The sequence below is a fragment of the Barbus barbus genome (assembly GCF_936440315.1).
Source record: "Barbus barbus genome assembly, chromosome: 40".
Taxonomy (NCBI): domain Eukaryota; kingdom Metazoa; phylum Chordata; class Actinopteri; order Cypriniformes; family Cyprinidae; genus Barbus; species Barbus barbus.
Window position 1 is genome coordinate 8,422,526 of NC_136718.1, and position 22,821 is coordinate 8,445,346.

Below are 22,821 nucleotides of genomic sequence, written 5' to 3' on the forward strand. Positions count from 1 at the left end.
GAGCACGTTCGTTTATCTATAACAAAAAAGAATCGGATGCGTTAGTTAAAACAATAAGATATTTATCAAAAAACTATGTCTTGCTTTTAAAAATAGTTTGACTTTATAACAGCCATAAAGTTAAATAATATAGAGACGAGTTCTCTTACCGTGAAGTGAAATAAAAAATATCAGACCGTTAAAACACCAGCATAAGATAGCTGTAAAATCTTCTCACATTACAATTGCAAACCTAGTCTTTGTCCCAACTTAGAAAAGTTAAACAAATGTCTATCTTAGGCAGCGACCGTTTACACAACCTCACGCTTCTGTGTCAAAACTGAGAATGAGCTGCGGGCCGCTGTCAGGACACACCCACATCACCGCCCTAATATGGGTGTAGCGATAGCTCCCCTGTTGTAACGTCGTGTTTAAAAACCGGTGTTGAGGATAACTTATCTTCACCTAGACGTAAAATACGTACGTAGCTTTGCGAAATTGGAAAAAACAGAAAATTATTCTACAATGGCTGAGGTGTCAATACCTAAAACCCCCGAGAAGCCCGTCGTGGATGCTATGGATGATCTCACTCTAGCACCTAGGAAGATGAAACACGGTCCGTGTTTGACCAATTTCCTCCACGAAGCTTTGGATGACGTTAAGCGCGAGTTTCATTTATCCGGTAATCGCATATGCGGTTACAACTTTGACAAGACCAACAGGGAGGTCAGGCTGAGCACCGTGGACGCCGATGAAAGAATCACGTACGACACCAACGAAGACCCCGAACTGTTTTTCACAGTAAAAGACTGGTGTTTATTTTACAACCACGTTTGGCGTGATTTAAAAGACGGATGCGATGACCCTCTATTCATAGGGGAATGGAACGGTGTTACGCCCGGAATGCGTTACAGAGTGTTAGGGGATCAGGTTAATAAACACGGCGATGATTACATCTACATACTTTGTAGCGATACCACAGAAGGTCTGCCCGAACGTGTTTGGCCGATATCTGAAGAGGATCATCTCAAATACTACAGCATTAAATTCTTGTTTCAATGGAAAGACGTGCCTGCATTAGAAGACATATTCGGAAAGATTGACAAATTGTTTAAGTGGTGCGACGCGTTTGACAGATACAACAACATAAAAGTGAAATTGTTTCACCCTGAATGGTGTGTGACCAGTCGGAGAGGCGCTCACGTAGCACCGCCCACATTCTATAACCATTAAATACAGACCTCCCCAACAGGACTCAGAGGTAATAAACTTCGATCGCTAACTGTGGCAACATGTCCCAAGAAAACGTTTCAACCGCACCTAGTTCTGCAGGTGATGACAATGCGTGTGCCGCATGGACGTCTACGGATAACATCGTCTGGTTGGACAAATTTTGTAAAGAACTGGGTTACCATAACCTCGCATTCTTGGCGAAGTACGGACCGTCTCAATCTACGGCGGGCGATGGTACAACCTCTGATACCGTCACGGACAACGTCGACGGATGTATCGGTGTAACCGGGCATAAAATCATTAAAGCTGTTGTCGGGATCATTCTGGAACATCTGGTAGACAGACAGTTAAAGAAAGATTGTTATGGCTGTACGACGGATCATCCATCGCAAACCCAACATTCATGTCTCTATGAGGCTCCTGCGTACTATTTTCTCGGGTGTTTTGAAGAACTAAGGGATAAAGTGTGTAAACCTGACCTAAAACACATTCTGGCCCGAACATTGAAACTGTTTGGTTTAACCCCACACCTCCAAAGGATTCAGGGTGTTGTCGATGCTGTACTGTGCGAGCTCAGGGATGAAATGTTCATAGTCGGAGGATTGGCTGAACTCAGGACAACACTTGTGAACGAAACCTGTGAACAGGCTGTTTACGACGCTGTTGACAACTGGAAGAAAAGTGCTCCGGCAGGTTCCGACTAACTGGGAACATGGGAAACCTCTGCAACACAGCCTGTCTGACAAAACTCTTATTTAAACGACACATTAAGAGAGAAATAATACATTTATTGTATAAGATTATCGATGATGAGACTGATTGTTATGTGGATAATAAACGTTTAACGAAATTAAAAAATCAAATGAGCATTGTACGGCGTATGTCGGCTGAGTGGAACATTATGCTGCGTCAATGTATTGCAAAGGGTTACGATATCCAGACGACTGTTAAAAACATTCTTGAAAATATGTCTGAATATGAAGAAAGTCTTAAAATTGGTAACATTTTGTGTCTTTGTACTTATGTAACCGATGTGTGTGTGATGACCTTGTCAAGAAAAGAAGCAACGGATGTGTGTGAAATTATCGATGTATTAACTGAATATATGATTGAGAAAAATATTGTAATGTGTGTGAAATTCCTTCAATATCTAGATGTTGTGTAACCAATCATATTTATTGTTTGATTATGACTTCTACAACTGTTGTAAATAAAAATCCATGACACTAACAGCGTTTGTCATTATTTTCTGAAAAACACGGGGGGTAAGATGTCTGAATTAATGAAAAAAGTGTACTACAATCCTTCAGATCCAGGATCTTTGGGGGGTAAAGCACGGTTAAAACGCGGAGTGTTACAGGAATACGGAGTAGCTCTGAAGGATAAAGAAGTGACGGATTGGTTAGCATCTCAGGACGCCTATACGTTACACAGAACCGCACCTGTCAAATACAAGCGCAATAGGGTAGTGGTGTACGGAAAAGATGCGCAGTTTCAAGCAGACCTGGTTGATATGTCTGCTTATTCGAAAGAAAACGATAATATAAAATTTTTACTAACGTGTATAGATATCTTTAGTAAGTACGCATGGGCTCGACCGCTGAAAAATAAGACGGGGAAGGAGGTTACCAAAGCGTTCGAATCTATACTCAAAGAAAACCGCATACCGCAAAAATTACAAACTGATAAAGGCACCGAATTTTTTAACAAACATTTCCAACAATTGATGAAAAAGCATAACATACATCATTTTGCTACGGCGAGCGACGTTAAGGCGTCTGTGATTGAACGTTTTAATCGAACGCTTCGCGGAAGAATGTCACGATTTTTAACAGCTGTCAATTCAAAGCGTTATTATGACATCTTACAAGATCTTATAGATGGGTATAACGCGAGTTATCACAAAAGTATTAAAATGCGACCTCTTGACGTTCATAAAGAAAACGAAGCGGTGGTGTTTAATAATCTGTACGGAAGCATGCGTAAAGATGCACCTGTCTTTAGGTATAAAATCGGTGATGTGGTTAGAGTGTCTAAAGTCAGAAATGTGTTTTCTAAGGGGTATGCCCAGAATTACACGGAAGAGTTTTTCACTATAGCAGCCTGCATACCCCGGACCCCGCCGGTGTACAGGCTACAAGACTATGACGGTGATATTATCGAAGGATGTTTTTATGAAAAAGAAATACAAAAAATTATTGTGAATCAAGATAAATCGTTTAAAATAGAAAAGATTTTAGATCGAAAAAAGAGAGGGAAACAGGTGTTCTGTCTCGTGAAATGGTGGGGATGGCCGACTAAATTTTCCTCGTGGTTGGCAGAACGGGACATCTTGGACATACGGAAAAATCCTTAAAGTGACAACGACACGATCATGAGCATCATTCGTGATAATCTATATCATGAGCGAAGGCGGATTTTACGTTACGCTTCCTTGCAATGCGTCAATGGACGTGTATCCTGACAACCGTATTTCTAATTACAAAACAAGACTTGCCAGAAGTATGGACCTCAAAGGTCAATGGGAGGTGGGGTTGATCGAATTTTATTATCCTATATCCTGGTATACGTTTAATGAGGAGGATGCGGCGTTTGTTATCAACACGACACCCGGTATACTGGGGTATCGTGAGGATCGTCACGAAGAGACTGAGGGCATGATTATCTATATTAAAGAAAAAAACCTTCAAAACATATCTAAAGTGTGTAATGCCTTAAAACCGGGATATTATGAGGATGTGTTGTTTCTGGTTAGAGAAATAAATGCGAATCTACCTCCTAGAGTGACCCTCGGTTACGATCACGTCAAAAACAGGATATTTCTAAAAGCACCGACGAACACATCTTTGATATTTTATGGAAAGTTGGCTATTATTTTAGGTTTAAAACCTGGCGCATCTCTAGGTTCTGTAAATCAACCTCGCAAAGATCGTACTGATGACGCACCTGTCGTGACGTGCGCCCCGCATCAGGCCGACATAAGAGGAGGGTTTTATAGTATGTATATATACACAGACATGATTGAATATCAATCAGTCGGTGATTCGTATGTACCGCTACTGAGAACTGTACATATAGAGGGCGCGGCTAACGATATCATTAGTGTTAGATTCGATAAGCCGCATTACGCACCTGTGAATAAGTCTAATATTACAGACATTTGCATCGAAGTCAAAGACGATCAGAACAAACACGTCCGTTTCACTTACGGCAAAGTTGTGGCTAAACTCCACTTTAGACCCGTGAAATAGTTGTTTTTTGTTTTGTTTAACGAAACTATACGACTATGGATCCCGAACGCTATATCGCTTACTACCGTAACCAAGCGGGTAACGGATTACCCGGCTACGCCGGTGGCTCTGTCATGTACGGTTCCGGTATAGGTGGTATTTTCAAAGCGCTTTTCAGAACAGCCCTACCTCTGTTGAAAAGAGGTTTTAGTATAGCAAAACCGCATCTAAAAGCCGCTGCGAGAAATATAGCTAGCGACGTAGTAACCACAGCTCTATCGAGATCGTATAACGATAATAACAACGACGTCCAAAACGGTAACGGATTAATGGTTATGTCACGCGGGTCTTTTAAACCGCCCGGAGTGCGAATGCGTAGGGGGAGTGGCCGGGTGAAGAAGGGTAAACCGGCTAGTAAGAAACGTACGGTCGCAAAACGCTCAAGACGTTCCCGTGCGAAACGTGTAAAGAAAACTGTCCGGCGCAAAAGACCGCTCAACACTATTTTCTAAACCATGTCTCTATTTCACAATATGTCGGAGGAGTGTATTAAATCCGAATTGGATTTATTTACCGTTCCTATGACTCAGACATCTATCGAAAAAAATACATACGTCGAAATACCACCGCTATCCGCGATAACGGACTCATCCCCGCTAGAATTTTTTATTGCGGGGACAGGCGAAGATTACGTCGATCTAAATAACACTCTGTTATATACACGGATCAAAATAACCAGGCCGGACGGCAGCGATATTGCAGACGGTGCACCCGTCGGGTTAATAAATTACCCGGGTGCGTGTATATTCTCACAGGTGGACGTTTCTCTAGGCGATCGTCTGATAACGCAGAGCTCTAGCACTTATCCTTATAGGTGTTTGATCGAAGCGTTGATAAATTTCGGAAAAGATACCCTCGAAAGCGTCTTTTCAGCAGGATTGTTTTACAGAGATACAGCGGGTCACATGGACGCTACAGACCCTGCTGGAGAGAATGCGGGTTTAATGAAACGAGCCGCGTTTACCAACGCTAGCAACGTTGTAGAGTTACTAGCACCCATCCATAGCGACATATTCTTTCAAGAAAAATTAATGTTGAACGGTGTAGATATAAAAATACGGATGACGCGAGGTAAAGACGAGTTCTGTCTGATGCGTGATGACGGCACCGCTTATAAACTCAATATTATATCAGCATCTCTTTTTGTGAAAAAAGTTTCGGTTTCGCCGGGTGTACGGCTAGGACACGCGCAAGCTCTTTTATCGACCACCGCTAAATACCCTATAGAACGCGTGTGTCTGAAGAATTTCTCTATCCCTGTAGGATCTCGCGTGTCTAATCAAGAAAATCTTTTTCTCGGAACGCTGCCGAAATCCATCATTTTAGCAATGACGGAAAATTCAGCTTTTTCAGGTGCATACGACAAAAACCCCTTTGCTTTTAAACATTTTAATCTGGAATTTTTGGCTTTATATCGTGACGGTGTCCAAATCCCATCCAAACCCCTGCAACCGGAGTATGAGAGAGGATCTGCCGTGAGGGACTTTTATCAACTGGTATTATCTACCGGTAGACATCTTAAAAATCATCCTCTGGCGATAGATCGTCAGGATTTTCTCAACGGATACACCCTCTACGGGTTTAATTTAGCGCCCGATGAAGATTGTTCGAATCACGTCTCTCTAATCAGATCGGGGAACATCAGACTGGAAGCCCGATTCAGACAACCTCTCAGACAATCCATAACCATCATCGTATATGCGATTTTTGATTCGATCGTCGAAATATCCAATCGAAGACAGGTGCTGGTCGATTATTACTGAGAGTTGAAATGAATACGGTTCAACTAACGGCAGTCATGGATAAAATCGCACACAACACGTATTTTTTAGGAGTGCTTCCGTCCGATCACCTCCCCAAATCACCTTTAAAGAATTTACCTGTCATGCTTATTTTTAACACGGATCCATCCACAGAACCGGGTCAACACTGGGTAGCCATCTACATAAACAACGATCGCATTAGCTGTTTTTTTGACAGCTTCGGTGGAAACCCTAAAGATCAGCGTTTTCCAAAGACCGTCCAAGACTTTTTAAAAAACAATTCTATTTGCGTACGATACTCTAACAAACAGGTTCAAAACATTGCATCAGACGTCTGTGGACAACATTGTGTGTTTTTTCTGTATCACATATCAAAAGGGGTCGATTATGAAAATATTGTTAAAATGTATTATGATGATTCGATTAAAAATGATGACATGGTTGTTCGTTTTGTAAAGAGACTGAAACCTAGACTCTGCGAGACATTTAACTGTAATCAGTGCGTCCAGATCTGTAAATCTCTGTAAATCATCTAGAACGTTTCTATAATTTCATGTTTAATAACTAAAAGACAATGTATTAACACACGTACTGTATAAATGAAAGATGTGATTAATAAATAAAAAGATGTAATCACAAATGTATCTGTGTGTGTGTGTGTGTGTGTGTGTGTGCGTGAGTCTGTGTATAAATAAAAGACATACGTAATCAGTCATGTTGATAATTCAGCGCAGGTTTAATACAAACATTTCAATCATGTTTACAAAGAAATTATGTTAAAAAGACAACCAGGCGGTAGCATCAAGAGCCGGCGAATTAAAAGCGGGTCCAATGGGGGTATTGGGTTGTGACGTAACCGCAGACTTCTTTTTACCTCTCAGTTGTTTCAACGGAGAGGGTGTCTTTGGCGACATCTGGTGGGTCTGTGTGGGTGATTTTCTTTTCAGGCTCTCGACAGCTCGTTTAACTTGCGTATTGCTTATAGTTGAAAATGGTATGTTTAAAAGGGCGAAGGCGTCCAGAAATTCGTTCCAACCGCGAGGTCTGTATTCATCACGGATCGTGTGAGGGGCTGTTATACTTTTAACCAAATCCAATATGTGTGATCCGGAGATTACACGTCCTTTAAACACAAACTCTCCAGATTCTGTCCATGAAGACAATTGCTTAGCATTAGACATTTTATTCAAAATGAATTTAATGTTTTTTAAACTCCTTCGTGGTACGTTGTTTAAGATCTCGTCGACGATTTGATCCTCTCCATCACCGTTATTAGACCCCGGGGCAGGTGCGTTAGTACTCGGCGTGACAGGTGGTTCAGCAGGTGCGTCGGGACGTGGGGTGTCCTGTTTCGGGAGCGTGAGAGTTAAACCACCGCTCTCCAAATCGCCCTGTTTTACTATAGTTAAATACCTCTGCAGAATGTTGGCGTAAAGTTTAGCTTTCCCGTGTGGATCTAAATCGGTTCTTTGTAATATTTTTCTTATAGCCTCGTCCAAATCGTTCTCCACAACTTCTTGGATCGTCTCGCGAATATTCCCGGACCTTAATTTATCCAACTGGTTCTGAGGAATCACGTAATGCTTTTCAGCATATTCCATTCCTAATGTTGTCTGGATGTTATTAAACTTGTGATAAATGGTATGGCCACGCTTAACAGGGGTACAAGAAAACCGCCTCTCTGATTAATCAGTCGTTTTTTTCTTATGACGCTAATCTTTTTATTCGCAGCGTATTTGATTTCATCTTTTCTCTTTTTTAATCTTCGGAACTGCACCGTGTTTAGTGGTATGGTACCGCGGAGTACGTTAAGAGCTATCTCGCACAAGGATAAAATCAGTTGATCTGATGCCGTATGTAAAATGACACGTCGCTGCCTTGGTGAGGCTTTATATAACAGTTTTAAAAGAGGTAGGTTTTTACAAAGCCTCTCGCTCATTTTCTTTCTTATTTCCACCAAAGTTTACCGCGTTCTTTTCTGCACGTACACCACCTGCTGATCTGAAAACAGACCTGATCTGAGACGAAAGCGCTCAGGCGTTTTAGCTTTAAAGTCGATCAAAAGGAAACCAAAGGGTTGATTGGTTGCATCCTGATAACATTCCATAAAATATTTGGTATTCCCTGGAAAAATCTGACGACCTAAAACCATTATTTGCATGGAATCTCTCGGGCTTTTGTACAAAATAATATAGTGCGTGTTCAGTGTAATAGTTCTGCTGGTTTTACCTTGAAAAAACAGATTCTGAGTTATCAATATAATGGAAAATGATTTATGATGGACATATTTCGTGAATGCACGTGAGAGCTCATCGTTCGAATATGCTGATTCCATTAAATCATCACAAAATAAAATAGATTTCTTATTAGGAGGTAATAAATTTTCATCCGTTAAAGATTTTGGAATGCCTTCAATAAATTTAATATCAAACAATGACAAGAGTTCATCATACAAAGGTTGCCAACAGCTGTATAAAAACACAATATTATCCAATTTTACATCAATCAGCTTATCTGCATTACACAACAAATTTTTTACAAAGACAGTCTTTCCGCTGCCGGAGGGCCCGGAGATCACTGCGGAAAAAGGAAATTGAAAACGAAAATCAAAACGTTCTTCAACATACACATGGTGTGATCCAGACATGTTGTTAATATCCGTAAGGTAAAGTTGTGTAGTCGGTCAAAAGAACCCGTTTGTCATAAACCACTTTGAACCTTTTCAAAACTGATCTATTATGCAATGTGAATTTTCTTTTATCACGCACAATGGTCTCTGTCCGTGTGAGCAGGTGTGTCGTGTCACGTGATGTCACATAACCATGTACCAGACAAATCATACTTTCTAAGGTAACGATTTGGGCGTTCGAAAAATGCAAGGTCACGCCTTTAGCTTTAAGGGTGACTTTATTTTTTACAGTTTTAAAACCGTACGATTTTGGTCCGGTCGCGGCGAATTCCGTGATGCTGTCATCTACGTCAAGCTCGTTAGTCAGCTCGCCTAGATATGATCCTGTTTGAGGCATCCATTCGCCTTCTTTTGTTGAAAAGATAACGCTGTCTGTATCTACGTAAAAAACACGAGATCCTAATCTGTCCATAAGATCGTATAATTCCAAACGACCGTAAGCCGTGGTGAATGATGCGATAAACACGTTAACATCGTTCGCGGGGGCGGGGTCCGTGTCTGCACAACACCATTGTACCAGCGCCACTGTGTCCGACACGAATGAGAAATGTTTAATGTCGTGACTGTTTCCAAATATATAACGGCTGAAATCTCCAGGTTCAGTTAAAAGTTCAGTTGTTGGTAAATTACACCTAAGCCCGAATCTCCCCCAAAGAGCATTTAACAAATATTTATTTATAGATCTACGGGCGGGGTTAAGGGCGATTTTGTCGATGTCCAGATGAACGCCCTCCTTCTCAAAATAGGCTTTGACGTAGCACTGTTTTTCGTCATCTGTCACCACGTGCGGAGGAAAACCTGAAGCCTCTTGTTTGAATTTGAGAAACGTCTTAACGTAATCGGTGAATAAACTGTCTGAGGTCTGCGGAAAATGCCACACCTCCACAATTTTGACAACCTTATATCCTTTAACCACGGCGTGTGTGAGTTCTACGCTCGTCCAAACCCCTGAAAACGCACGCTCTTCTTCTCTGTGTTGACAGCGCACCTGTAGTTGCTGCTCTGCGCATGTGCGACACAGAGCAAACAATAGTTTCCCCTGTGACGATTTAAAGGGGATGAGAGGATGAAGCAGTTTATGTGGGGGTAGTACAGTACATTTAATAAGTCCGAAATAAGACTCGATCGGTTCAAAATCTTTTAAAATTATTTCAGGATGACCGATCGGGTAAGTTTTACGCGACTGTACGAAAGGATACAGCGACGTAAAGTCCAGATATGAAACGCGTTCGCCCTCTGCGGTTTTATGATAAAGTTTTAGGGCATTCGTCCGGCCACCAAAAAGCGATTCCCGAGGGTTCAGTCGTTCAGGAGCTGTGTAATTACTCATAAAAGCCATAACATCAGGGTCGTTTTGTTTGGCTTTCTCCCACTGGCATTCCCATATAGTGCGAACTTTGAGATTGTAAGTTTTACGTAAGACCTCCATTTTATTATCAGACTGTCTTCTGAGTACACCGTAGGGTATTTTTGATACAGGATTTAACTCGTTAGGGTTGAAACGGCAACAATGACCGTGCCAGAAACAACCCAGGAATTCCAAAGCTATTCTATCTCCGTTAATCTCATAGTATCCGTCCACATGATAAGCACCAAATCCTACTTCTCCGTGATTTAAGGCGTGATGAATATCAACATTTTTGGTCGCTTTAAGGTATTCCAACCACTGGATGGACGGGGTAGAAAAAGCTTTGTACTGGTTAAGATACGCCTTTCTGTGAGTTAAGGCTACGGTGTCTTTGGGTAAAAAAAGGGTTTTAAACACCTTCATTGCACAACCGGCAAGCGTTACACAGCCAAAGGGATCCACGTTTGTGCATTCGATAAATTCCCTTCTGTATTTCATACACCCCTCTCGCAACAAAACAACATCGTTCTTGCAATACATTGCGAGTTGTTTTTTGAAGTCAAACACCTGCCCTACCACGCTCTGGTACCAGCTGTCGAATTTTATCTGATCAGAACCAGACATCGTACTATATCCGTAATATTCTTTAGGCGGATACACCCCTACATAATCTGCATTTTGCAAACGATTAAAATGATGGGGAAAGAAACCTTTTTCGTCTGTGTTTAGGTTTAGAGCGACTGTCATTTTGGACAATTTCATAGACAAAAAATTGTAGCTGTCAATATATCGCTGTTTAAATGCGTGATCGTACATATAGGACAGTCTACATCCTTGCAGTATGATTTTTGGCGTCAACCCCTGATTTGTAAAATACTCGAGCAATATATAAGAATCGAACCCCGATGCGTTGTGAGCTATAAATGTAAAGTCAGCATATTTTGCCCTTCTGAAATGTTTAATCAGTTTGTCTATACAGTCGATACCTCCGGCAGTAAACTCCTCACCGTCTTGCGAAATGGCACACACGTAATTTGCTACATGTTTACCATTTTCGTACATTGTCTCAAAATCATAATAGATATACTTTTCACTATGGTCGTCAGGTTTTAGGGGTTGTATATAACATGCGTGATGGCCTTCATCTACCAGAATCTCGTTGCAATTCGTACATTTGGACGGCGTGCAGACATGTGGTAATAGTTTATCTGCTGACCATTTCGTGCTGTATTGTCTGCAACACTTATCGCAGTATTTCAGGAGGTCACACCTAGATCGCCCACCGTCGATTTGCGGTTGTTTATGCGTTTGATAACAGAAGTCAGATCTGCAATATTTCATGCAGTCCTCACATTGCAACCATTTCTTAGCCTGTGTGAAGCATTGAGGGGTTTTACACGTCTTACATGTAAATTTGCAATAATGTAAGTTAGGATCGTTAAAGCCTTGATAGCAGTACTGGCAGACATACCCGTATCCTAAGAACGCTTTCAAGTTTTTTATCATGTAGTAATGATCCTCGTGTAGATATAAATGCACGGTGTTCTGATGGGTTTCATTTGTGTTTTTATACACATCCAATTTACCTGAACACGGTCTGTGAAAGATTACTATTTTCAAGTCTAACATCATTTCGAATTTATATACGTCATGAAAGGCGATTTTATCTTGCACCCCATAACCCAATGTTGTGTGTATGTCCTCGGCTATTCTGTACAACTCCTGGTCAGGAGTATGCGGGTTTAAAAAATGCGCTAGACAAATACTGAAACACATATTGTCTGATATATTTTTTGGGATGAAAAGATTCATCCTATTTTTTTGGATGACCATGTTATGTGCCAAATCGGTTAATTTTCTACGACCCCCTCCTCGGTTATTTCTCGCCACTGATACGCATAACTGTAGTGCAGAATCGGTCCCCACGTCCGCGTTGCTTTGAGCGGCTCGTTCTATCTGATCGAGAAACGTAGCAACGTCGTGGTTATCATCCGGTGTTAGAACCGCGTTAATCGCTGTGGGGAGACTCTCTCCTTGCAGAGACACGTTCATAAATCCGTCTTCACCACCCATCAGTCGTGAAAAATCAACGATCTCGTTCAAAATATCTTGCAAAAAGATATTATACGCGGCGTAATCATCAGTGTCAATTTCACGGAAATTTAAAGTTCTACGAATTTCTAACCCGTTAAATTTCGGTCTAGAAATAATTGTAAAATCACCAACACGTCCTCCTTCATTTATTAGTCTGTCTCTAAAGTTTTGACTGAGACCCATTTCTGGAGCAAACCGGTCATAACCTGAGGAGTCGTCGTTAGACGGACCCGCACCGGTTTGTTCACAGTCGTTTATAGACATCCCTAGCCATTCATGTTGAATATCTACGAGTTCGTGTAATCTTTCGATCGTGTTAAACGAATCTGGTTGTAACATCTGTAACTGATTACGAATCAGATCGCGTAATTGACCTGCATTATTTTGAAAATCGCGTCTGGGTCTCGATGTTCTCTGTTCCTCCTCTGACTCATGGTTATGTAAATCGCCGTGACACCTTTTACTACTCATTTTGAAAATTTATTTTTAAATCAGTAAATACAAAACAGTCCAACCTTAAAGACAAACGCACCCTCTTGAAACCGTCACAATGGTTCACAACATAGCGTAAGCAGATATGTCAACCGGTTGTAAAATGAATCAGAAACAGATAATAATAATAACCAAATACAAATCAATACATATGAAATGTTGATGATATAAATCAAACAATCAATGATGAGAAGAAATTGTCATACATGCTAATAACACAAATAAAACAATGATAATCCGTTGTCAATAACAAATGGTGATGTTTGTATGAAAAATCCGATACATTTCACCATGAACTAGCTACTAATAACACGAATAAAACAATAATAATCCGTTGTCAATGACAAATACTAATAATTGTATGAAAAATCAATACCTGTAACATACAAATAATGTAAGATATATAAATATATATATATATTTATATATATATATTTTTTTTTTTTTTTTTATCTCCCACCCATCATTCGATCATGCAATTCTACTAACATTCTTTGTAAAAGATTCAAACGTTCAGATAACAACGATAAGGCGTTAACAGTAAGAGATAATTCCACTTGATGTTCACGGACAGAATCCGGTACATGAATCATAGCGCGTTGAAACTCTCTGAATTGGTTATACAATTGTTCGTGACAGTTTCTCCAAAATTCAGCGGCGTGCCTTAAGGCGTCTGTATGTTGTTGCTGGCAATCGATTACGTTTCTTAAAATCGAAATTACATCACCTTGACTGTTAGATGCAATCTCTTCTACTTCCCGGTATGATAAGGGCTGTCCAGCCAGGTCGAATAGTCTCTCAAAGTATCGGTTAAGACGGTTCAGCGCCTCACGATCAAGTCTCCTATTTAAATCACATTCGCGAAACAGTTCCTGGGGTAAATCCTCCTCCTCCTCCTCCGTTTCCGTATCAGCGAACGAACCCTGATCCCAAGCATTAATCATGGAATCAGTCCAGGCTGTTAGGCTTCCTTCGTCATGACCTTGTTCTGAAAACAAAAGAATAACAATAATGGTTTTATTAATTTATTAGATAAAAGCGGAACATAAGAATAATCTGATTTTCTGTTTTAATACATACCATTATTTTCTGAACTCCTTAAACGACTAGTGCTTGGCGCATCAGCATCCTGTTCAGGTAATCTCAGACGTTTTACGCCTTGACCACAACCATATATTGGTTGCCTGGGAGAACCGGTCTCTGTCCTACGTCCACTCTCACACTCGGTAAGCGTGTGAACTCTTTCTGTTGAACAGTCACCGTGGGAGGTGTCGGACTGTGCGACGTTATCTGGTTCGTGACGTAAATCCGTTCTCACCGCGACCTCCTCTGCCGCGACCGCGACGTCATCATCCCCTTCGCCTGTCAAATAATTAGAGACCGTTTGAGACCCTGGAACTTTTTTAAGATGTTAAGAAAAAAATCTGTATAACTCACCATTAAGCCCCACTTCGTCACCATGTATAAATAGTTGTGCTTCATCAACTGTATAAATGATAAGGATTGTTATTACCCTATTATGGGTGGTTATTAGTTGTTAAACTGTTCAATAGCCAGATGTAAAGACTTACATATATCTTCAAGGATTTGTTCCAAACCCTCGTCAAATTCGATATTCTCGAAAGTATCTGAAGATAATAACATACTGTTAAACAAATATACATTAAAATATTCATTTTAAACAAAAATATCATCATAAATATCATCTGTGAACAAAACACAGACTTACCGTTGTAATTGTTAGCCATTGTCCTTAGGTCGGCGCGGTATTTTGTTGTCGTGGGAGAAACAGAGTTTACAGATAATGAAGATGTAATAGACTGTGGTTTTTAACGTTTCAGGGAGTGTGACGTTTTCAGCAATTGTATCGTAAACCGTTATCGTAAAAAAAAGATTCTGACTTTTGTAATAAATCAAAACAGTTCCCGCTCAAATTCACCACCCGCAGTTATCCATCTGGTCTTCATCAGTTTACTGAACTCTGTTGGAGATGGGTTGAAACGGATTTAGATCTTTCTTTTTTTTTCTTTACAAGATAATTAGTTCGCGTTATCCTCGCGTGTAGACCCTGTTCTTTCCTTATCTAGAAGTGTTTAAATTCGACGAGAGGTTTTAACCATCAAAATCTCAGAATATCTGTTTATTGATGTAGTATGATGTAACCCATTTGTTCAAATACACGTTTGAAGCAGGGACTGATTTAATTCTTATGTCGGGAAGAAATATAAGTGGAGTGATAATGCGGTGAATGAACCTCCGACTTAGACGCACAGACATGCAGCCAGCCAGGCGCGCCTCATAAATGTTTAAAGCGGACATCCTTTGATCGCTGAACATGTTAGAAAGACCATCTGTTTTAATCAATGGACCGCGTTCTAACAAAGTTTACGACGCCAGATCCCCTCAAAAACTCATTAGATTGCAAATGAGTTGAATCCCAGAAACTTTACCTATTTTACAACGTTGATCAGATAACGCCGTTTCAGTCCCCGTGCGACCAGACGCGCAGCGCACTTTCTCATTCGGTCGGTCTGCGTGAGACAAAACATTTACATTCGTAAGATGTTGTAGAAAAAAAAGTTTACCACCCCTCTAATCACGACTGAAAATCCAAAACATTTGCTATCATTTCAGTTTCTTCCCGCACGTGTATTTTAACCGATGCAGCACACTAGAAGTTTTAAGATTGACAATATCAAAGAGTAAATAAATAAAAGGTGTTAAGTATGAATAACTAAAATAAAATAAAATAAAACAACACTTTCCTGGGTTAGAGGTGAATGTTTAGAAGAAGCTTGTGTAACCTCATTTTTAAAACGAAAAAAGTCTGGGTTATACCACGGCAGAAGCTTGACAGATATCAAAGGTCTATTATAGGAATTAAGACGCTTAAATAAAATAAGAACATTTTTCAAACAATGTTTTTGAAAACAATATTTTTCCCCTGTGTCCTAGAGGTGAATGTTTAAAAGAAAAGTTGTATAGATTAACCTAATTTCAAAAGTGAAAAGCTTTATGATGAATGGTGAACGGTTTCATTAATTGAGAAATGTAAAATATTTATAAAATAACTTTGTTCTAATGTTAAAACATTACTTTAATTTCTTTAACATGGAAATCTTCAGACCGGTCTCTCCTTACAGCATTAGAGGGCGGTGCTGTGGGTGTGTCCTGACAGCGGCCCGCAGCTCATTCTCAGTTTTGACACAGAAGCGTGAGGTTGTGTAAACGGTCGCTGCCTAAGATAGACATTTGTTTAACTTTTCTAAGTTGGGACAAAGACTAGGTTTGCAATTGTAATGTGAGAAGATTTTACAGCTATCTTATGCTGGTGTTTTAACGGTCTGATATTTTTTATTTCACTTCACGGTAAGAGAACTCGTCTCTATATTATTTAACTTTATGGCTGTTATAAAGTCAAACTATTTTTTTAAAGCAAGACATAGTTTTTTGATAAATATCTTATTGTTTTAACTAACGCATCCGATTCTTTTTTGTTATAGATAAACGAACGTGCTCTCAACTCTTCTATTTATTTAACTTTGTCAAACGATCTAGTTTTAAATTCTAATGATAGGAAAAATAGCGTATCTAATGTTTTTTTTATTTGTTTTAGTTTTTCCTAAAACTGTTTTAACAACACTACTGTCCACTTGTAAGGGAAAAACATACGTACCATCGTAAGATAAAAACGAATCTATATTATTTAACTTTGTACCTGTTTTAAAGTCACAACTTTTTAAAACCGCAAAATAGGTTTAAACGAACGCGCTCACTTCTTCTATTTAACTTTGTCAAACGACTTAAGATAGTATCTAATGCTTTTTTGGTTTTATTTTCTACGTTTTTCCTGTTTTAAGTCTACACTTGTAGGGAAATAAACAGTCTTTGTACGTTTTACGTACATGTTTGATGGTTTTTTTCTTGATGTGTATGTGAAAACACTTTAATAAAATATCCCTTTACCCATTTAACACAAATTCATCATTTAAAGTTTAAAGCACATAACATTGGCCCCACACACACACACACACACACACACACACAGTCATAAATTCTTAAGTTCACCATAAGGTCAATAAAATGGCCGCTTAGAGACGGTGGGGGCTAGGGGTGTACAAACAGGTGTCCAAACAGGTGTCCAGTTATGGGAGGGGGTGGAATTTTTATGAGGGTAATAAATCAATAATCCTGACACAACGTATACTACCATCTCTCTTACTTATGTACTTACCACAGTTAGATAAACATTTCTAAACAGCTGTGCTGGTCTCCAGAAAGCCCTCACTTAAGTAATTGCTGGAGGTAAGTGGTTCTACCGATTGATCTGTTTGTTTTATAGCAGTTCCTGGATAAACCAGAGGATGTCTTGCAGAAACATCAAGCCAGCATCAATGAGCTGAAAAGAGCGCTGAGAGAGCCCAACAGCAAACTGGTCCACAGAGAGAAACGTCTCTCTGGAGCCTCATCTGGTAGCACTCCGGAGAAAAAATCTGTGAGTAATTGGGACCTGCAAGGAATCGTATTGTCCAGTGCCTTTTTGAAAAGCAAAATGCCATATAATTAGTGTTATTTTGGTCTGATACTGCTTTAAGATTCCTGTTGAGAATTATTCAGATTTATGTCAGTTCCGTTCTCGGATTTAGTGTGCCGAATGCTTGATTCGTTATTCATACGCTCTTTTTTTATGTGACTAATCTCTCTTTAAGTGGATGCTGTTGAACCATTTCATGTCATGCCTCTGGTCAAGTGCTGGCAGCAATTTTGATCGAATTTTAATAGAATCTGGCTGGAGTGGTTTATTTGAACACAGCATGAATGCATTTTCTTTAATTAGTGTTATAAAGGCAATGATATTGCTCGATAATAAAAGCAAATGGCATTTTAAGTACTTATGTACATGAATGTCTCCCTTTTGTTTAACTTCAAAACATCAATCCAACTTTGTACTTAAAATTCAACTTGATAACATGAATTTTTCCTCCTCAGATCAATAAATTGTCATCTTGCGTCATAAGAGTTTTTTCAGATTCATATTGCAAATATATGCGCTATACATATTACAGTAGAGGGTGTTGTTGGCAGTGACAGGCCATTGAAACTGTTCACTCTATTGATATATAGGCCTCAGAGGATTCCCTATTGATTGAGAAGCAAGATGGTTGTCAAAGAGACCTGCCCCTCAGTAAAAAAGACGAAAAGAGCAGGAGTCCTAGAGTAGCTTCATTAGCCGCTGGATTCAACAGAGAGACAGAAGACAAAATGAGAGGGAAAACCATCACCACACACTGTGACATAAGAGAAACACAAACTGTAGCAAAAAGGACCTCAACAGAAACCGTCCTATCGCCAGAGAAGCCCCTGAGAAATTGTGCTAAAAGCCCTGCTTTAAGGTACAACCATTTCCAGGGTGCTGGTTCTTTGGAGGAGAAAGCATATGATAATGGGCACCCTCAGGACAGATGTTTGTCAGGGAATGTCATTCATACAAATGGATGCGATGAATATGCAACAGAGAGACTCTGGGGCGAAAAAAAGTACATGGGGGTAACCAATAGAGAAGACAACGACTTGGCAAGGTATGTAGAGAGAAGCTTCGGAGAGGCTTCTCCCAATGCAGCCATGGACAAATATATGAGAGATCGATATAATGAAAACCAGAGGGAGAGGCAATCCTGTGAAACAGAATCAGAAAACACCAGAGCAACCTTACAGAAGCAAACATCTAAACCGGATTCAAAGGGTAAAGGTTCAACAATCCAGAGACACGATTCTACTGCAAGCGACACATCACAGTCTGAGGTGAAACGAATCGTTCCACTGAAGCCCGAGAGGTCAAAGAAGCTGAAAGGTAATAAAGGAGCCAAGCTGCAAGGACAACTGAGTGAGAAAAGCATTTCAGGATCATTTGATGAAAGTGAAAGGACCAAGTCTAAGGAGGAGCAAGTTGGCTTTGAGAATGCCTTGGACAGCTTGTCGCAGCCCAGAAATTCTGCAGCTTTAGAAAGCACTGGAACTTTTGCCAAGCAAGACTGGGCGAGTAATTTTCACAATAGGGAAGTCAGAGAATATAGCTGTCAGTCTCTCCAAGACAGGCCCCAATTAAGGGATCTCAAGAACAATGCAGACCACAGACTTAGTATCGAACAAGATCAGTTTCTTTTTGATGAACCATTGTTTATGTTTGACTTTCCCACCAATTCAACATTTCCAGCATTTGACCAGATTCCCCCTTTATACCCACCTGTAAAATCCCAGAGGGCAAGAGATACACGTACGAAACCTACCACCAAAAGCAATTCTGGCAACAGTCTTCACAAGAGCTCCACAATGGAATCTTCCAAGAGGAAACCAGTGGTAACAACTGCTTGATAATCTGCTTGTCACTCACAGGAACTAAAGCATCGCATGAAACGGCACATCCATATCTATAGTTTTACATAATGCACATGCCAGTAAACTAAAGCAACCTGTTTCTGAGGAGAGTTGAGTAGAACAGTCAGTTTTTTGTGTAATCGTAGCATTGGCTGATAGAAGTTTGAGGCACTATAACTGCTGTCTGATTGGATGAGGACGTGCCACTTCCTTTTCCTCTCCTTCCTCTGCACAGCTCAACATCTGCTTGCGCATTTGAGAAACACTTAGGATCTTCCACATAATCTCCATTGCTTAAGCTTCAGGCTTCTGTTCCACTAACTTTCCACCTGATGTGCAGTCTTTCCTTCCAACATTCTTTCTCTTGTTCCCTCTTACCAGGCATGTAGGGAATGGTTGTTGCAAGGAATCAAAGGCCTGTGCACATTGTTATGCTAAAATGCCATTTTTGCAAACAAAAGGGCTTCTGCAAGACTTTCAAAAATGGCCATGGTATGGTTCATAAGAAGGGCTCTGAAAGTTGATTTAACAAGGAATGGTATTAGCTGTCATTTAGAATATAATATGCCCAGCTTCATCATTAAGGATTTTGAATTTCCTCTTTGACTTGGCTGGAAATAAATAAATAAATTGGTCAATGTATTTCACAACAAACTTCAGGGAACCTTGAGGGCTTTCTTTTTTTATTGCAAAAATCCATTGAGCTGCAATTTCAATAGACACCAGTTGTTGTCAAAACAGATACTACCGTATTTCATTCAACATTGAATCTGAAAGAACTAAAACAAAAAAAAAGAAACTTGGACTAGAAGAGCCTGAGGAATAACCATGCAAAATGATGTCTAATATAGATCTAATGTTCTGATTGATTAAAAGGCTCTTTGGTGGCACTTAGTGCAAAATTGCACCCAGCTGCCATAATATATTTTAACTTTCAATTGTTGTGGTGCAATATGCTTTACTCTCTAGTTCACACTGTTGAAGACTCTTTGTCTACATTTGTATCTGTGTCAGTCAGTTTATTCGGTCAGTTATATAAATGTCTGGTTGTTGCAGAGCCTAGTCTGGGCTCCTTCCCTGTTATCTCAAATTTCAGTGCACTAACTTTGCATTGCTCTTCCTATTATTTCATCTCATATTCCAGGAGCCCCTTCCCACTCCAGCAATTCATGCGGAGCCTCAGGAGGAAGCCCAGGTGCCTCATTTTTCCACTCATCTTAGCTACTGCTACCTCCTTGCTAACCCAAAAGCTTTGACTTTCACATTTTTGTACACATAAGCACTAATATTTGCCTTCTGTCTTCTGCTCCCATCATCACAGCATGAGTTAATTGCATGATCCAAACCATCCTACACAACAATCCTACACACAAATTTCACTGAATGCATCCACCACATGCATTGATTCATTGGCACAGTTTAGGAAGTTGCCACACTTAGCATGAATTTAACATGAAGTTGTAAAAATGGCTAAACTGAAATTGCTGTGGAGAAATAATATATGACCTAAACATACAGACTTGCAGTACTCTACCCTTGAGTGACAATTTTCTATCAGTATATTACTGTCTCAATTTTTCCTCAGAGACATGTAACACTTATGATATTTCTGTTAGCTTTTTGAGTTGAACTAACCCCTGCATCCCTACTAGATTCTTTAACCATCAGTCACCACAATGTTGTCTCATTCTTGTCTTGTGAAGAAGATGTAACATCCATTACACTGCCTTGTTTTACCTGTTTGTCAGTCAACATTTGCTCTTGTAGCATAGCTGGTTCCTTGCACCAAGTCCTATTTTTCTGCTTCTTCAGAGAGAGCCCTGGGAGAGACGTTTAGGATCGGTGTCAGAAGATGATCCTGACCCAGACACTCTGTACCTGAAGGAGACCCACCTGGGCATTGAGCGCAAATGCTCAAGTATCACTGTTAGCTCAACGTCCAGCCTGGAGGCTGAGGTGGACTTCACTGTGCTAATGGACTTCCAAACGGGTATTGATGAATTTTCCAGAGGCATGACTGAGCTGGAGGAGAAAGACTTCTCATCTGAGTTTGGCCTCTCTGACCGTCCCACCCATCCAGCCTTTATACTGGGAGCAGATCCTATCTACTTTCCAGAGGAGAGACCTGTAGAAGTACCAAGGCCCGTAGAGAAACCAAAGCCTGTTGTAGAACAGAAGCCACCGGAGGAACGTAAACCAGAGGTAGACAAGCATCCTATCTCTTTCAGCAAAGTGGCTGGCTCACCAAATCACTGGTCAGAGTAAATGTGTAAATGTGCTGATGGATGCAGTCACATCCCATTTTTTCTCACATTCTACAGGGCATCAGAGCAAAGCATGAAATTACATTGGAATTTCAGTTCATGATTGATGCTAATTCCATTCCATTTGATGCTGCTCTCCATAGTTCAGTCAGTCAGTTCAGGTTTGGTTTCTTTTGATTTCAGAATTTTGTTATGTTTTTCATTGCTTCTTATTCTTTTCTTTTGAACCATGACTCACCGTATGCTGCCAAGTTCATTTGATTGGCACTGTGTTTCTTAAATCTCATGATCATTCCCAGGTTTCAACTTAATCCGTTTCATTTCTTTCCCAAGCCTTTTGTACCTAAAAAAGCTCCTCGGTCAGTAAAAGCTGCCCAAGCCCTGAGGAAAGACTCTACAGAACAAGCTAATACCCAGTCGATGAGACAGGAGAGCTCTGAGTCACCCCAAATCCATCCTCTCAGCAGAGAGAGCAGTGAAATCATTGCCTCCCAAGCTCTGAGGAAGACCGAGGTCAAGATCGAGACACAACCCAATGGCTCCGAGGTCACCACGACCATAATGGAGATTGCAGACCCGGTAAAGACCTTTTAGCTCATCATATGTACTTTTCTGGTGATGTCTCTCTGTATGATAGGTTAGAGGAACATGCTCTGAAGACTGTAATTATGTCAATTATCATCAATTACATAAGTGAGAGTAATTACATTATTTTATTACTTAGGACCATGGCATCAGCGGTATGCGAGAGGCCGCATACTCTATGACAGAGAGAATCTCTCCTGTAAGTATTTTCATCTGGTGAACTTGAGTTTCCAAACCTCATTCTGTCTTTGCTTCTGCTCTGTCATTTTGTCTGTTGTTTTATTTTTTTTTATTTCCAACTTTAGTTCCAGAGTTTGCTTCAGATGGCTTGCGTTATTTGTGAGGTATAATACTACGTTATAGATTTCTTGTTTTGACAAGTGTTTATTCATTATATTCTTGAACAGGTGAACCTGGGATCATTAGCTAGAGACGGTTCACCTTTAATGGTGACTGAGAATGTAACATCAGCCACTACAACTCATGTTACTAAGGTATCTGAAAAATAAAATCTTCTGGTAGCCAATTTTTTAGGAAAGTCCTTGGAGGGTTGAAAATGTACATATGTGTTTCTGTTTTGTAGACGGTGAAGGGAGGCTATTCGGAGACAAGAATTGAAAAAAGGATTATCATTACTGGTGATGATGATGTTGATCAAGATCAGGTAGGTGCAGAAGGAAATAGGGCTGGACATTTTTAATTAGATATA

At 40.2% G+C, this 22,821-nt stretch overlaps 2 protein-coding genes across 2 annotated transcripts in view; one reads left to right on the forward strand and one right to left on the reverse strand.

The window, feature by feature from the left end:
• LOC306860067 (band 4.1-like protein 1) overlaps nucleotides 1-22,821 on the forward strand; it is a 91,074-nt gene that overhangs the window by 61,005 nt on the left and 7,248 nt on the right. The window contains exons 14-21 of the mRNA XM_079401594.1: nucleotides 17,231-17,383; nucleotides 20,408-20,458; nucleotides 21,076-21,465; nucleotides 21,585-21,688; nucleotides 21,827-22,106; nucleotides 22,252-22,311; nucleotides 22,520-22,606; nucleotides 22,696-22,776. Coding sequence (XP_079257720.1) covers nucleotides 17,231-17,383; nucleotides 20,408-20,458; nucleotides 21,076-21,465; nucleotides 21,585-21,688; nucleotides 21,827-22,106; nucleotides 22,252-22,311; nucleotides 22,520-22,606; nucleotides 22,696-22,776 — 1,206 coding nt within the window. The remainder of the gene's footprint in view (nucleotides 1-17,230; nucleotides 17,384-20,407; nucleotides 20,459-21,075; nucleotides 21,466-21,584; nucleotides 21,689-21,826; nucleotides 22,107-22,251; nucleotides 22,312-22,519; nucleotides 22,607-22,695; nucleotides 22,777-22,821) is intronic.
• On the reverse strand, nucleotides 13,338-15,886 carry LOC306860019 (uncharacterized protein; the record flags this gene model as incomplete). Its single annotated transcript, XM_079401538.1, has 5 exons — nucleotides 14,618-15,886; nucleotides 14,460-14,516; nucleotides 14,326-14,373; nucleotides 13,969-14,250; nucleotides 13,338-13,876 (listed from the first exon to the last, which is right to left on the reverse strand). The coding sequence occupies exons 1-5, from the start codon at nucleotides 14,634-14,636 to the stop codon at nucleotides 13,338-13,340; spliced, it is 945 nt and encodes a 314-aa protein (XP_079257664.1). The 5' UTR covers nucleotides 14,637-15,886.